Source organism: Drosophila ficusphila, unplaced genomic scaffold (genome assembly GCF_018152265.1).
Source record: "Drosophila ficusphila isolate 14025-0441.05 unplaced genomic scaffold, ASM1815226v1 contig_197, whole genome shotgun sequence".
Taxonomy (NCBI): Eukaryota; Metazoa; Arthropoda; class Insecta; order Diptera; family Drosophilidae; genus Drosophila; species Drosophila ficusphila.
In genome coordinates this window covers 6,160,178-6,176,485 of record NW_025064091.1, presented here as the reverse complement: position 1 = coordinate 6,176,485, position 16,308 = coordinate 6,160,178, and the positions used below count along the sequence as shown (strand labels likewise).

At 40.4% G+C, this 16,308-nt stretch overlaps 1 protein-coding gene across 1 annotated transcript; it reads left to right on the top strand.

The window, feature by feature from the left end:
- Positions 1–10,636: 10,636 nt before the first annotated feature.
- LOC108097903 (nuclear transcription factor Y subunit beta-like) lies at positions 10,637–11,624 on the top strand. Its single transcript, XM_017200440.1, has 2 exons — positions 10,637–10,824; positions 10,887–11,624. Exons 1-2 carry the CDS (start codon positions 10,770–10,772, stop codon positions 11,462–11,464), a joined length of 633 nt encoding a protein of 210 aa, XP_017055929.1. The 5' UTR covers positions 10,637–10,769; the 3' UTR covers positions 11,465–11,624.
- Positions 11,625–16,308: the final 4,684 nt, after the last annotated feature.

Here is a 16,308-nt window from a genome sequence, read left to right as displayed (position 1 = left end):
CATATCATTGTTTTTGTTGGTTTTCCTTTTGGGGTGTCCTTGCAGATTCTAGACCCACCTGTATTCCCTTTCTCCTCCTCCCCCTCTTCCATTCTCTCTCTCTCTCTCTCTCTCTCTAAATCTTTTTTTATTCTTGTATCTATCACCTTTAGCACCCGCACAAATAAAAAACGAAGAAGAAAGTCAATTTCTCACGGCTCAAAAGACGCAATAAAATGAACCAAGAATTCTAATAACCTAAAAGCAACAATTAGTGAAGCATATTGGTGAAATACTCGTAACTTACATTTTAAATCGAATAAGTGAGTGATTAGCGCTACGGTGACGGTAATTTAGTTGAATTCCCTAGCAGAATCGAATCGAATCTTATAGTGAAAACTTTTTATTAGGAAGCGAAAGCGTTTTTTAATTGTATACTAATCGAATCAAAATTGTAAAGAACAACAAAAATGAATATTGCATACAAATTGAAACTGCCAATTCACATTCTCAGACAAATTTTTACGAAGCTAAAGCTAAATGAAACCAAAATTTAAAAACACCCAATTAATAGCACTAAGCGAAAATATTCAAAATTGCTGAATATTACCGACAAGCGAAACCAAAATCGAAAAATCGAACTCGTATTTAGATCATTAACTAGGCCCACGACTTTGACATTGACCCTCCTTCGTTTCGTTTCTTTTTACCGGATTTTCGATAATCGATTTTCGATTTCCGATAGATAACCGATGGTCGGTTGTCAATATCCGATATCGGCTTTCGCGGCTCAGGCTTACTTTAGGCACTTAGCGTATATATCAATTTGTGTGTGTGTGAACAAATAGCAGACAATAATTAGTGAAGTGAACTTTTTAGGCGAGATCGAAGGTCCAGGACTGAGATGTAGAAGCAAAATCGAAACCAAAAGCAAAAGCTGTTTCCCTGGACTAAGGGGCGCGGCTACAGATTTTCACAAGCACCTAATTTGTGGTCTTCCAGGAAAGCATAAATATTTTACTACTTCAGTGAAAAAAGAACTTTGTTTCCCAACAGAAATAGCATAAGTCGCAGCTTAAATGTGGTTTATTCTTTTTGTATTATTTATTGTTGTGTTTATTGAATTGTATTTTGTTTTTATGCCACGCCCCAAGATCTCAAAGGCTTGAAAATGATAGAAAGGGATTTATTTCGTTGGTGGCCCAGAGTTCAGCAGCAAAGTTAGCGAGCAGCATTTAATGGAGTGTATAGGAAACTGCCTTAAAGTGATTTTCTAGTGAGACCGATCGATCAACCAGCAAATCGTGTATATATTATATAAGTCAAGTCGGTGGACATTTTTTTTACTAACAACCTACGGTAAGCCTAACTTTTAACACAAGAACATAAAAAACCTGTACATAGCCGACATACATACATATACACAAGTATATACCTATACATAAAGTATTTTATAACGATGTGGATTAGTTGGTAACCGTAGAGCGAGACACCTTTAGCAAAATTACACCTAAGTTTTCCAGATTCAGATGACTTTTTAACCAGACAAAAACGAAAGGCAAAAGCAGCCGGCAGCTGGCAGGTAGACAAATTATAAAATTATAAAACAATAAAATTATGTAGAAAAGCAGTCAGAGTAAGGAACTATTTGTATTTCAACTTGTTTTCCAGGAGATCCTAAGTTTAGTCAAACGTAATGTAATGTAAATGATAAAACGTAACAAACGTATGTAAAATAATTGCATAAATAATTTCAAATATATTCGCCGATTGCCTTCAACTAGAGGAATTTTGATTATACTTACTAACAAATAACGAATACTAAATAATAAATATTAATTAAATAATGCATTGAATATTTATACAAAACAAAAGTAAAAACCACTATAAATATATGGAAATGTGGGTAGAGGAAGAAGCAAACGCAGTAAAGCAGACGCAGACAGAGAACAACAAATCTACACAAAAATGAAATTCAAAAAGAACTGAAGTAAAAACAAAGATTTTAAAGCAGTAACAAATGGCAAACAAAAGAGAACAAACGAAAAAAAAATAAAAAAAAAAAACAAGATAAAGCATTCATATTTGTACACGAGAAACCCGTTATGGGTTTTGTACGCAATTTATACACGCAATATTAGACTAAACCGACTTCGATAACCAGTAAACGATAGATTTCCCAGCCCCCAGCACAGAAGTTGAGGGTCCCGAAGAAAAAGCCCCATCTTCAGCTACCTAAAATGTATAACTATTTTTTTTTGTTAACTAGAGACACTCGCACATATCCAACGAAAGACGTCGATTACTTTCCATCCCCATTCCTATCGAAAGACCACCACCCCTAGATATGCACCCCCTCAAAATCGAAAGCGAAATCGATGGCAGAATCGAGATCACAACCACAATTACGAAAAGAATTACAACGGCCACCACAACCACAGATGCACAACCACTGGAGCGAAGGACATGCGAATTAAGGAAGCGGATATAGAAGCTGAAAGGAGTAGATCGAATATAGTGAATACTTTTAAGCGTACTTCTAGTTTATATCTCTTATATACACACAGATATATATAGGTATATAGATATAGCATAATTATATAGATATACAGACCTATGGATAACTCAAATACCGCATACAAAAACTAGCCAGTCGAGCGCAAATCGCAGAAGATCGTTTAAATCGATCGAAATCGATTAGTCGAGTAGATCCAATCTTTTTTTTTTGTACTTGTATGGTTAATGCTAACGGTAAAGGTAATGGTAAATGGTAAAGGCAACGGTAAACGGTAACGGTAATGGACATTTAACTAGTTATAACGTACAGTTATCGTAATTTATGATTATTGATTATTGAGTCTTGAGTACGATTATTACGAAACGTTTAATTTTGTTAATATGAAAACAAAACGCGAGCATGGTTAATAAAGCTTTAATTTGAAGCTATATAGGTATATATACGCCCATATATATATATACCCACACACAAACGAACACTCACACACGACACAACACACACTTATACAGACACCCAGAGACAAGGAAACGTCCTCAGTTTATAAATTTTCAAATGAGTGACACTGGAAAACTTGAAACGAAACGAAAAAGAAACGAAAAACACGTAGGCAGTACGGATTAGGTCTTAAGGCCCCCATATAAGTAAAATACAATTAACATTATTTAAAGAATCAATTTATTATTGATGGCAAATGGAAACGATAGCGGAACGATGGCGATAGCATAAGCGATAGCGATAACGAGAACGAAAACGAGAAGAGAGAGCCAGGCAGGATAGATCAGTGCCGCGGGCATATGCGATCATCTAATCGATATCGGTCGATATATGAACAATATATGCCCACGAGTACCGATCGCCATACATATACACACACATATACTATATGCATAATACCAGTGACGAGAATTTTTAGTCTATACTAATCCGATCGGAGGAGAAAGTGAGAGGGCAAAACAAATCTATATACAATACATGGCATACACTTATATGAAGCCCCTATATTGAGGATATAAACGTGAATTTTTAGCAGACTAAGTAATAAATTATACACTCACAGGCGGACATAATCGAACCACACACGCAAGGGCGGTATGCAGATATATATATACACATATATATATATTATATACGTCAGCAATACCAATAACAGTAATAATAATACTTTGCAATAAATCGAGGAGGAGTGAGTACTAAGCGGAAACGGAAGTGGAGGCGAGAACACCTAACATTTAAGACACTTAACAAATGAACCGACTTGTAAATAACACACACACACTCACCGACACACCAACATCCACACAGACAGACCGCAGACAGCCACATCAGTATACATACACACACCTCACACACACAGCCACACACACATACACATTTTACGATTAGTTAATTTTACAAACTAAAATTATGGCAGCAGGCGCATTACATAAAAAGAAATACAACTAAAAATGGCAGACCGAAACGTAAATAAATCCCAAAATCATATGCATAAAGTAAAGGCAAAGACAAACAAAGGCAGACGCGAAGGCAAAAGCAAAAGCAAAAGCAAAGTTAAGAAGCAACTTGAATGAGCCCAGTGTGTGTGTAAAGGGGGCGGTGGGAAACTCTCCACCGAGAAAACCCCCCGCCCCCATCACACCCAAAAAAAAAAAACAAAAGGCCATGGACGTTGATGGGAATAAATAAATTACCAAGTAATATTATAAAATATTATTATATAAATTATTATAATTATAAATTATTATTAAAGAAAGCAAGCAACAAACATAAAAACAAAAACAAACAAGATTAAAAATACAAAACGAAAAATACAAAAAAAAAAAAAACAAACAAAAAACAAACATAAACCAAAAACACATTATTATAATGCGATAAATGAGTAATCAACAAAACGAATTGACAACGTTGTATGATTTTGATCAGAAAGTAATAAAAACAATTTTCGATTTGTTACGAAATATACATAAATATAGAAAGCCTTTTAAGTGGAGGGAGCAGGAGGTTTTTACAGGGTAAGGCAAAAAAAGGTTTTAACATTTCTGTGACTAAAAATATCAAGAAGATTTTAAAAACCTATTAAAGATGTATAACAATAATTTTACATTTTTAAAATTTATTTAAAATTATGACCATCAGCAGGCAATAAAAGCTAATATGTCAAATCGAGTATGTAAATAGTAATCGACCCATGTAAAGTAATGTATTCTTTTTACGTGCAACAGTTTTCAAATAGGTGGCGCTGTGCAACGAAATCCGGACGAGTGGTGAAATATATCCGAGTTTCAACCCTGTAATTGTGTTGATCAACCCTAGTCAAGATGGAAACTATGGTTCTAGATATAAATAAGCAGTATATCCAAGTTTTGTGTAGTGATTTTTGTTTTTAAATTTGTTCAAATTTAGCAAAATATTATTTTAACATTTTTTTTTTTAATATTGTTAGGGGTAACCCTTTTTTTTTACGGTTTTTGCGTAGACCACTTAGGCCATAAAACGATCAAAAATCATTTAATTTTTGCATAGAGTGGCTTTTCTTTCATTTTTCTTGACACTTAAAAATTCTGCATATCAGGTTTTTTACACTTCATAAAAAATGTGAGAATTTAAAAAGCCAACCGAACTTTTTCTTTCATTTCCATTCTTTTAAATTTATTTGTATAACAGGAAAGAAACCGAAGCATATACATATACCATTGCAGTCATCACAAATGTCGAGCAAAATGCATAAAGGCTCAGCAACTTTGAAAAAATTAAGAATTTTCTCTTTTATCTTTTTTGTAGTTTTGGGCAAAAAAAAACTTTTCCATTGGTAATTTGTCTGTTATTTGGGCAAGAAACAACTTACAGCCAAACAAAGTATAGTTTTGGAAACTAGAAAAGCCCAACTATTCATGCCACCCAATGCAATTTAATTGTTATTTAACTGATCCTTGAGTTAGTTCATATAAACTGATTTGGGAAAGATCAGTTGACAATTCCGGTAGAAAACACTTTATTTTTAGTGGTTTTTTGGATCATATGGAACACCCACATCACGGCGATCAAAGCCAAATGCGTTCGCAAACTCCAAAAGCTCGATTGGCTGCTGAGCTCCAAAAGCCTCCAGCTCACGACGAAAGTTCTGCTCATCAAAGCAATCCTTACGCCAACATGGACGTATGCAATCGAAGTATGGGGCACCGCATCCAAGCACCAGCTAAACCGAGTAAGGGTAGTACAGGCACGTGCTGCTCGACGGGCATCCGGGCTTCCCTGGTATGTCAGAAACCAGGCCATCCAAAACGACCTACGCCTTGTTCCTGTGGGCGACCTCCTAAACCAACACAGCCGGCGTTACTCGGATAGGCTAACGAGCCACCCAAATCCACTGGCAGGCAGGCACATTAAAACAATCAATAAATTTATTAGTTAGCTTTAATTGTCTTAAATAATTAGATTTAAATAAATAATATGTTAGTTTCTTATCTAAATTATGTTATTATAGAATATTGTATCGCCGACATCCTCCTCGAAGAATCTGGCCAGAAATTTTCCACGCCCTTCGGTTCCCAACTGCCCTCGTTGATCGATGAATCCTAAAAGATATAATAAATATTTAATATATATAAGAAAGTCTTATCTTAAGGAACTACTGGTTCGTAGGTATGCCACTTATAAATATAGTGAATCTTGGTCAAAACAAAAAAAAATAAAGCCAAAGGTTAAATCTAAAAATATCTGAATTGCCCAATTACTACCTGTTTTCACAGTTGTCGGTGCGTAAAAACTCCTCAATCACTTCCTACGGATCTCAGGTGCACTTCTAGGTGGAAATTGACATCCGGCCCTGTGATGCAATACCCAATACTTTCAATACATAAGAACTAAGCTGTTCGATAATAATCTGTATTTCAATCTCGGTTGTTTTTAATAAAAATCGTGGCTGAATCCCTGACCCTCCTGGTTTCCATTTTAGTTTAAAAATTCGAGATCCTGGAGGACAATAAACGACATTCGTGCTACGTAATTACAGCAGATTGAAATGTGTCCGCCACAAAGGTGATAAATCGCACATCGTGGATGCTGATAAGCGTTCCTTTCGGGCGTATTTCTTTTTCCCCTTTTTTTATGTGCATAGCGGAAATGCGCACTTGCAAAAAAGTAGAGCCCTGCGCCTTTGTTGACTCACTCGCTTGTTTGCCAGCCTGTTTATTTGCCTGCTTGGCTGTCAAATCAATTCGAGACCCGAAAAAATGTGCACCACAGTGGGGCCAAACTGAAGGTGTGGCCCCGGCTTAGTGGGCGATCCTGCGAGACTCCACTGTCCCAGGTTTTCCACAGCTTCATTAGTTACCCGTGCGCACTGTTTGCACGCCTCTTTGAACGAAACTGCACAAATGAGGTTCTAAAACATTGGCAGCTCTCAACAGCCCAAAAAGGATTAAAAGAAAAATGAACGCTCAAAGGCAATTTAATGGTAAAATTTTAAGTTTAGTTATTGGAAGTGCATCGATAGGTAAATAAAACTCTGCAGAAGGAATCCTTTCGAACGGACAACGAAATTACTGAATGGAAAACATGCGTATTAATGCTGTAAACAGAAACTGTAGCTCGCAAAATTAAGATTGTAAATTATTCGATGAATTTTATTCTATAGGCTAAATGGAATATTCCAAAGCGGTAACCATCTCTGTGGGTCCATATCTCATCCGCTCTGGACGGGATTGAAAGGGCTCAGTTGTGAATCCGATTGCGATTGGAGTTTTGACAGCGATTCCGCTCTTTCGTTTTTAGTATGGTGCTAAATGGGATTTTATTTGGACAACGCTGCATAATAGATGATATGATATAATATGATTTGCCTACACAAAACGAAAATCAAGCCACTGCCACTCGACAATCAACTTGTCCATAATACATGAGCTTTTCGTGGAGTGTGGGAAGCCTGGTGTCGGCAATCAGTCAAATGTAATAGTAAATAAATAAATAAATCAGGAGCAGGCACATAAACAACGGCTCTCGCTGTTAATGGCACACAAAAGGAGCAGTCGAGATTAGAAAGCACAAATAAAAAATCAAAAATAAAAATGCCAAGCGTGACATATTGTATACTCGTATCTGCTTTTCCTGATTAAAGGGGATTAGAAACGCGAAACTAATATACATTGTAAACCAAACTCGAATAGGAAACTTTTTTCTGATAAATGAAACAAAAAATAACTACAGAAAAGAAGTGTTCTTAAGGAACAAAAACTAGTGACATGTTAGGAATTATAAAAACACATCACATCCATATTTTGATATCCTTGGCGAAAGGCACCATCGAGTTTGGTGTCGCAGAAATCAAACCCTCGGAAAATGTGACTTATGCCCCCGGCTCGGGTTCGAAGGTCCTGGGGCCATTAGCAAAATCAACAGCCACACTCAGCCAGCCATTCACTTGTGCACCCATTCACCGTTTAGTCGGCAAATAAGGACACTCGCAGTTGCATTCACACTCGTCCGAAGAAATGGGCACTCTGTCCCACTTGCACTCGCATCGAGGGCCCGTCGCCCCCTCTCTTTCGCTCCGCGTGAGGCCGTCTCTTTCTGCAGGACTCGCTGCGACGCCGTCGATGTGGAAAATGTTACGCTACAATTTAATTGAAAGGATAATCAGGCGCACAGCGGACGAGCGTTATGTGAGGAGCGCACTCATTCAAATAAAAACCGATGCGAGAGCGAGCGAGAGGGGGCGACGGACGGACGGGCATTAGAGCGAGACGGGGCGATGGGCACGGACAAAAGGCAGCGCTAAAAGCTGCAAATGAATGAATGAGGCGAATAGAAATAAAATAGCAAACGGTGGCAGCACAACATCGGCTTTTGTTGTACCCGTCAAGTGTCCCTTTTGATGACGACGACACACAGCAAGGCGACGACTCGGAGGACGAACAAGGACACTGCAAAAAAAAAAAAAAGGGGGTCACATTAGGCCAAAGTTATTTTACATCTGATTTAAGCAAAAGAGAGAACATAAAAAGTGGCAGAATTTGCTTAAGAAATTTTATATAAACTAATGAAGCTAAAAATTGCAAATTTATGAATCTAGACACCTAAAAACTTTTTAATAAAACTTCTGTAAATACACAAAATAACATTTGTAAAAAATAGATTCTAGATTTTTTTAAGTTGCAAAATATACCTATAGTTATCATGAATTCCTTACCTATATTTTAACATGCGATTAAGACAGCTTTGTTATAATTTTTCCCTCACCACAAGCTGCCACCCTTTTCGCTCAGTGTGGCTTCGGGGTGGCTTTTGGTAGACCTCGCTTGTGGCCGGGTACGTGAGCCCACAACGTGGCCGGCTTTGCTTCCTGCCGCCCGATCCTCGCCAGAGCCAGGGCCAGAGCCAGAGCCAGAAACCAGTGTCCTGTGGCGCGGAAGGTCCTGCGAAGGGTTGTCAACTGTGAGCTGCAAGCAGAGAATAAAATAAAATAAAATATAAAAAGGAAAGGGGGTCGGCGGGGCGGCGATTGGCAAATGAAACTCGAATGAAATAAAATTAAATGCGTTGCACAAGTTGCAAATGCGAGCGAGCAACAATCAAAAGGATTCACGCTGCGTGTCCTGTTCTCCGCTGTGAAAAATGTAATTTTAATCGAATTCACTCACCCTTTCACCCCTTCCCCTTCCCCATTATAGTTTTCCGTTTTTCCCTCCAAGTGCTAACCGTATTAGAGCAACTAAGTCCCGATCCTTTCCTGATTTGTGTTGTGCCAACAACAGTTGCCCAGTTGCTGAGTTGCTGAGTTCCTCAGTTTGCCGAGTGTTTCGAGTTGACGCAGCGGGCACCGCCGGAGGCCAAAGGCATTCTTCCGCGAGAAATGCAATTAACTTGGCCAACGGCAACTAACCCCTTGTTTGCCCACATGGAGGGTTAGAGGGGCAGGGGCAGTGGGAGGGGGAAAGGGAGAAGGAGAGGGGGGAGGGACTGCCAGCATCCCCCCGCAATTAAAACAAAAGGCAGGAGTCGCTAATTAACATTGTTAGCATTAGCGCAGCTCGGAAAAACAAACGAAAAAGTGAAGCCAGAGTGCCCAAAAAATCGGGCGGCAGTGGGTAAACTTTGACCTTTTCGGCGGTAAATCCCCAGTCCAAGACGAACCATCGATTCCCTGCCGAAAGTTCACTACTCTCTTAATTAACATTAATTCGATTTTGCACTTGTTAAACTATTAAGTTGAATGTTTGCAGCAAAATAAATATTATGAAAATACTTTTGATACAATTAAAACTACTTAAAATGAGTTCTAGGTAATATGAATTTTAAGTTTTAAGCTTTTACTCCTTTAACACTGAATATTCGAATAGAACCCAGCACATATTCAAATGAAGCATTATGATTCTGCTTGCTAAGCCCTGATTCTGATCCTATTTACCCAGCGATTTGCCCCTTTGCTCCGCAACTTTTTCTGTGGCATCATCAGCGACATATGTAAAATTAAATATTGTTTATTGCCAGAGCTAACCCGACCTTTGGCCCCGTATTAATCAGCCTTCTGTGTACCCAGTCCCCCTCTCTCCCCAAACAGTCACTTGTTTATTTATCGACTTGCCAACCGTTTTGCACGCCGAATTCCCCTTTTTCAGTTTTTTTTTTTTGGTTCGTGTGGCAGTCACTTGTTAAACAGAATGAAAAAATAAAAAAAAACGAAAAAAGGGGCAACATTTATAGCTAATTTTCTTGTCATTGTTTTGACTTTTACACCTTCGCTGCCGCGTGTTTACCTCTGAGTTTGTTGGCGAGGGGGGAAATTGGGGATTCGGAGCACTCGAGTGGCGTCGTCGCATTGTTTGGCCATGTAAAATAATATTGTATTTGGGCTGTTTGCCTGCGCAACTTGGCTAATGAAGGGGGTGGTGTGGGTGCATCAGTGGTGTACATATGTATACTTTATAGATTCCTTGCTAAAAAAAGGGGTTTAAATGTCGGCGAAGCCCCACAAGAACATGCGAGTATGATATGCAGTTTTGTGGCATGTTCTCAGGAATTTCCATTTATTTTAATTTCCTATAAAGTTGATACGGTAATGTTAAATATTTAATTTTAATTTTGTGGATCAGTAGGCTCTGAAGTTTAATTAATCGTATTAGTGAAAAGTCAACTGTTCAACAACTTCAGTATTCTTTGTTCGTTCGACTTAACAAAACCCAGTTATTTTCTTTCCGATTTTAGATCAGTTCAGTTTTGTTTAACACTTATCGAATTGTGACATAACAAGAAGTGGTGCAAAATTGGCGAGTACAAAATGTTCAAGCGACTGCGCAGCCAATTGAAGAAAGCGGCATTGAATCTGATGGCAAGTGAGTACCTAATGGGATCACAAAACTTATATGTGTATATGAAATACTTACTCTACTGGCAGGTCGTGGAAGGGACATCCTAAGCCGCTCCGTCGCCTGGCAGAAGGATGATCAGCTGGAGGCCGCCCAGCGAATGGCGGAGCGCCATCGGCGGGATCGCGAGCGTTTGGCGGAGCGGAATCGTGAGCCGTGGTTCGAAGTCTACAAGCGGCACAGTGGACAGCAGGCGAGCAGCAGAAGATCGCCACGGGAACGATTGCAGCCGCTGCAGAGTAGGCAGTTTGCAACTACCCCCTCCTCCTCCCCTTCCGCAACCTCCTCCACCTCTTCCACCTCCCCCTCGAATTCGGAAACCTTCGACCTCCCGCCCGATATCTCACCCATCGAACTGTGGCGCCAGCGACAGCAACTGGAGAAGCAGCGCGAGGAGCAGCAGCGCCAGGAGGAGCAGCAGTTGCAGCGGCTCAAGATGAAGCCAGTGCGCCACCCGCAACCACCGCCGGCTGCCCGCCGACGCACCACGCCGCTCACTTTGGCCATGCACCCGCTGCAGAGGGCAAGGGTCATCTCGGCTTTGACCAAGAGGCAGCTGCACCGCTTCCGGCAGCGCAAGTTGCTCCTGGATGATCTTCAAAATTAATGCACTCGAAATCTCAAAAATAAATCAATTGCAACAATAAGATTTTAAAAAGAAAACTAAATTACCAATAGGATGTGAAAGCAAACTAAATGTAAAACTAGTGAAAATGTGTTAAAAACTCCCATAATAATAATTATTTTATTGTGTAGAATCAACTTTATTTCAACTTTAAATGATTTCCAAATTTTTTTTAAGATTCAATTTGATTAGATTATGCAACAAACGAAAGATACAGATCGCTCCCAAAAGACATATCTCTTGACCATCTCTCGACCAATTCGAGCACTCTTCACAACTGCTATTTACATAAACACAGGGAAAAAGGAGGAAAATGTGACACTTGACAAATTTGTAGGATTCAGACTGGCGCCACTCTCCGTTTTCAAACTGATTTATGGGCACGTTTTGTAGTTGAAAACCGAACAGCAGTTCTGCCATCTTGCATCTTCGATCTCGATCCGGATCGGGCCAAATTAATGCGAAGCACTTTGCAATTGAGTTGTCAAATGCGGGAAAACAAGTGGCACCTACGGGGAAATAGGATAGCCGTAATTGAACACGAAACCGAGACTCGAGGCTCGAGAGGCAGGAAAACTAGAGCCCATTTCCAGCTTATTACTCAATCAATATGCTCATTTGTTTTTCTTTTAACTGGAAGCAGTTGTGTTCTCCGAGGGTCGAACGTAGGATGTTGCCTGTTTTGACAGCATCCTCGGTGTAATTGGAACTCTAGTTTAGTCCAAGATATCCCTAGGATCGTTGATCCCTGATCTCGGGGGTGCTGCTTTTGGCGCGTCCTTAGCCGGCGATCAATTTCCATTTGCAGTTCGATTTACCCAATGATGACTATCTGACCTACTTACTACCTGATCTATGTAGTTAACAATCCACGACAGCTGCTCTGATTTGGCAACTGTCGTTGCGCTCTTATCGGATTTTATCGTTTAGTTTTCTTTAAATGTTACTGCTCTAGTTTGTGCACTCAAAAAAATAGATTATGATAGTGCGTCGTATTTGTATTGCATAATTTTAAGGCCACATATTCTTACTGGTATTTGCTGCTAATATCAAGGCTTCTTTAATTATTTTTGTTACTTAGGGAACCTCTTCGATTTCCCGAGAAGTTGTATAAGTTGCCCGGCTAATTTCTTCAAGTGCACCTCTTCCCATTCCCTGTTATCCCAATTCCAGCAGGCAATTAGCCCGGCATGAGGTCCTCGCAATCAGCTGTGGATAAGCAGCCTGCTCCCAGAGCACCACATGCTTGACCACTGGGTGCCCTGGACAAATTGCCTCGTTGTCCGGCTGGATCCGGGAATCTGGATGGGTAATAATCACGACTTGACCGCGGAAGTGACCAAAAGGCAGGGGCGCATGCGCGGCGGATTAACAGCGGCTCTGGCGAGAGGGGGTTGCGAGGGGGGGAAGGGAGTGGTTCGCCGAGATCTGAGATCGCATTGTCCAGATCACGGACCGCCTGGAATGAAGCTGTTAGCGACTTTCGGCATCATAATTAAGGTGCCGTAATTGCCGCCCCTGAGACGCGGTATTAGTGCCTCGGCACGGAGGCCCTTCCGCCCCTCGAACCCCCTTCGATCTCGGAGCCAAAGCAACCCGAAAAAAGGGGGAGGAGGAGGAAAACCCAACAGCTGCAGAACTCAACCTCAATGCCAACCGCCGACAAAGTTGCCTTTGTTGGCAACTTTATCAACATGCAAATAAAAAATTTCAAATGCCATTCAGCGGAAAGAGACGCAACGAAAGAGACGGAGCATCGGAGTGGGAAAGAGACGGCTGGAGATTAGGCGACGGCGGACACCGAGTGGCCGGAAACCCATCGGATGGATGACACAAGAACTCCAAGTGGAGTCGAGGGCCCCATCAAATAAAACTTAGTTCTCAACGATAATTGGAGTAGAGCTGAAAGGAGCGTCTCCTCGACATTCCACCTCCAGCTGCAGATCCTCATCAACCGGCTGGACAACCAGAGGCGTTTCGAGGACCAGGTGGGTCCTCCATTTAATTACCATTGAGTTACAAGCTCAAGAGAGCTTACTTTTCCGAAAAACACTTTTCCAGTAAACAAATTTTAAATGCATAACCCATTTTTGGAATGTTCAATAAATTTATCCAAAAATGTAAAATAAGCTAAAGTTATGGGTTTGGTTTTTCTGAAAATCCATTTTTTGCAAATTTTGAAAGGAGGATTTTAATCATGGTGTTGTTTGCTTTTTTTTATTTACTTCAGTTTTAGTTCTTTCGAATTCCCAATAACTTAACTTTTAAAGCCCTTTTCTCCTTTGATCCGCTGTTTTTTATAGATTCAATAAGAAACCCCTTCCCTTCCGTTTCCTTGGGAACTTCTTCCTCATCCTTTTCAGTTTAGTTCACTGCCAGTTTCCAGTTTGTTTCTATTCCACTCCCCTCGCCAAACCCATATATATCCTGGCATATCTCTCTATTCACCCGGACTTTTCCATGTACCATTTGCCACGGGGCAAGGGAATATACATATTTCTGTATCGCACGGCCAATTTGATGACATTATTACGGAAAACTGCACAAAAGTGTCGAGTGGAGCGACTAGAATGGGTCGCAGGACACCGAGGAGTGTCCTTTTCGCCAGCGCTCCTGGCATGTGTTGCTGAGCATGAAAATTGCAATTTTTCGTTAGATAATCCCGGGACCCAGAAACGGAACCCCAGAAATCGGGAACAATGCGGCAATGTTGCTCGGCAATCGGCAATTGGCAATTGGGTGAGTGGCAATTGATTCGTTGCACCATCAGCCTCGTCCTGCGAATAGATAGATCCCTTTTCTAGTATTTTTTTTCCTTTTTTTTTTTTTTTTTTTTGGTTGTCATTTTGTGGGGTCGACCGCAGTCGTTTGGCCACAGCGGGTAGTCTCTGTATATAGCGTCTATATAGCTCATCGATCGCAGCGTATCGAAAGGCAGGACAATATGGAAACTCTGAAGATTCTCAACGCTTTCTGGACGAGGTGTGATCCGTTGTCCCCGATAGGTGATCATTATTGTCATTATCTGAAGTGCTAAGTGGTCGCGTGTGACCAATTTTCAGCTGGTCATTGGATAATGGCGGGATTATCCGGTTAGATTGGGAGGACATAATCAACAAAATATGCTGTAAAAATAACAGCCGTTCAACTATTTATTTTTCACGTTTAACATATTTCTCGGGCAAGGCCAAATTCTTTTATTTCTATTAAATATAAAATTCAGAAAATAACTGCCGTCCAAGATTGACTTTTGCTTGCTCAAATTGACTTGTCCATCGGTGGACTGAATATTCTGTGTACATTTCCCTTCACTGCCTTCGGCTTTGCTAAAAAATAGAAAAGGAAATGAAATGACCGGAAGTTAAATCAAACCAACTTCAGACCGAAAATTGCCGAGAAATTCGAGACCAAAAACTGAAATTCGTCACATTCCGAACACGTAACAAACTTAGCCAAATTCATCTGGAAATACAAACACAAACACGTTGCTCTGTTGACCTTTTGCGAATAATTCAAATAAAATTTACACCTTTGAGCCAAGCGGAAGAGGGGCGGTGGCGCAGGGGGCGTGGCCACTGATGGACTGGCCAAGAGACTGCGAGCGGAAATCCTTTTTCAATTCTATTTCATCACAAAATGCACATGGACACACTGCCGAAATAAATCAGTAAATACATACATTTTTATGTTGATTAGAGGCTATATAAGGTTTTTCAAAGGCAACAAAAAAATTTGAACTGAATCGAAACTAAAATGTATCTTACTTCTTATTGTTACACAAACTTTGAACTTATTTCAAGTCCAACATTTTCCTTTGTGCACACACAGCTGCTGCAAGTTATGGCCGAAATATATAAATTGAGTCTTGGCCACTGAAGTTGATTATGGTCTACGCCTCAGCGGATCTCAGCCAACAAATTTTCTCGATTCGCCTGAAAATCAACACCAAGCTGTCCCCCCCAGAAAAAAGGGGAAAGGGCTGTCCATGTGTGTGTGTGTGCGGGTCATCCTTCTTCCTTTTTTTCGCTACCATTTTCCCCTTTTTCCCCGACCTTTTGCCCTTTCCTTTGGCCCAATGTGTCTGGCCTAAGCCCTGCGGCTCACATATCAGCGCGCATTAAAACAAAGTGGGCATCAATGTAGAACCCGAAGCCGAAACCTACACTTTCCCCCCTCCCCTCACCGACGCCCCTGACCCAAGTCCCCCCTCCGTTCCTTCCGCCTCCCCGGAGGGGGTAACTCAATTTGCACAAAAGAAATGCAAAACAGAATAGATTTAGGGGGAGTCAGGAAATTTAAAGGGAAAAGGCAGTGCCATGGTTGTACCCTGCAAAAAATAAGAGGTAAACCAAAATACTTGTCTCTGGATTGAACTGAATAACATCTAGATTATTTTTATAAAAAATAAAGCAAACATAAACAACTCGAAAAATAATAAATTTCCCAGCTGTTTAATTAAGGCGGCTATTCAAATTTAAATACCTTGTATGTTTTGGCTCTAACAATTTAACTTTATTTACTTTTTTTATTAAAAACTGAATTATTTATATTTCGATACAATTTTTGTATATTTTTGAAAAGCTTGTGTGTGAGCCTGTTTAAGCAAGTTTGAGTTAACTTTAGAGAGGGTATTTTTGGGAAAGGATCAAACGGACAGCGGCAGCTTTTCACTTATCAGAGCGGTCGGGGTCCCAATTATTAACGCCCAAAGCTCCAAATCCGATTTGCCATACTCCCCCCTTCGTCCTTTGTCCTTCGACCAAGTCAATTCAGTTGCCTAAGCCGGGAGCCCAAATCCTGGATCCCGGGGCCTTCCACACACACGC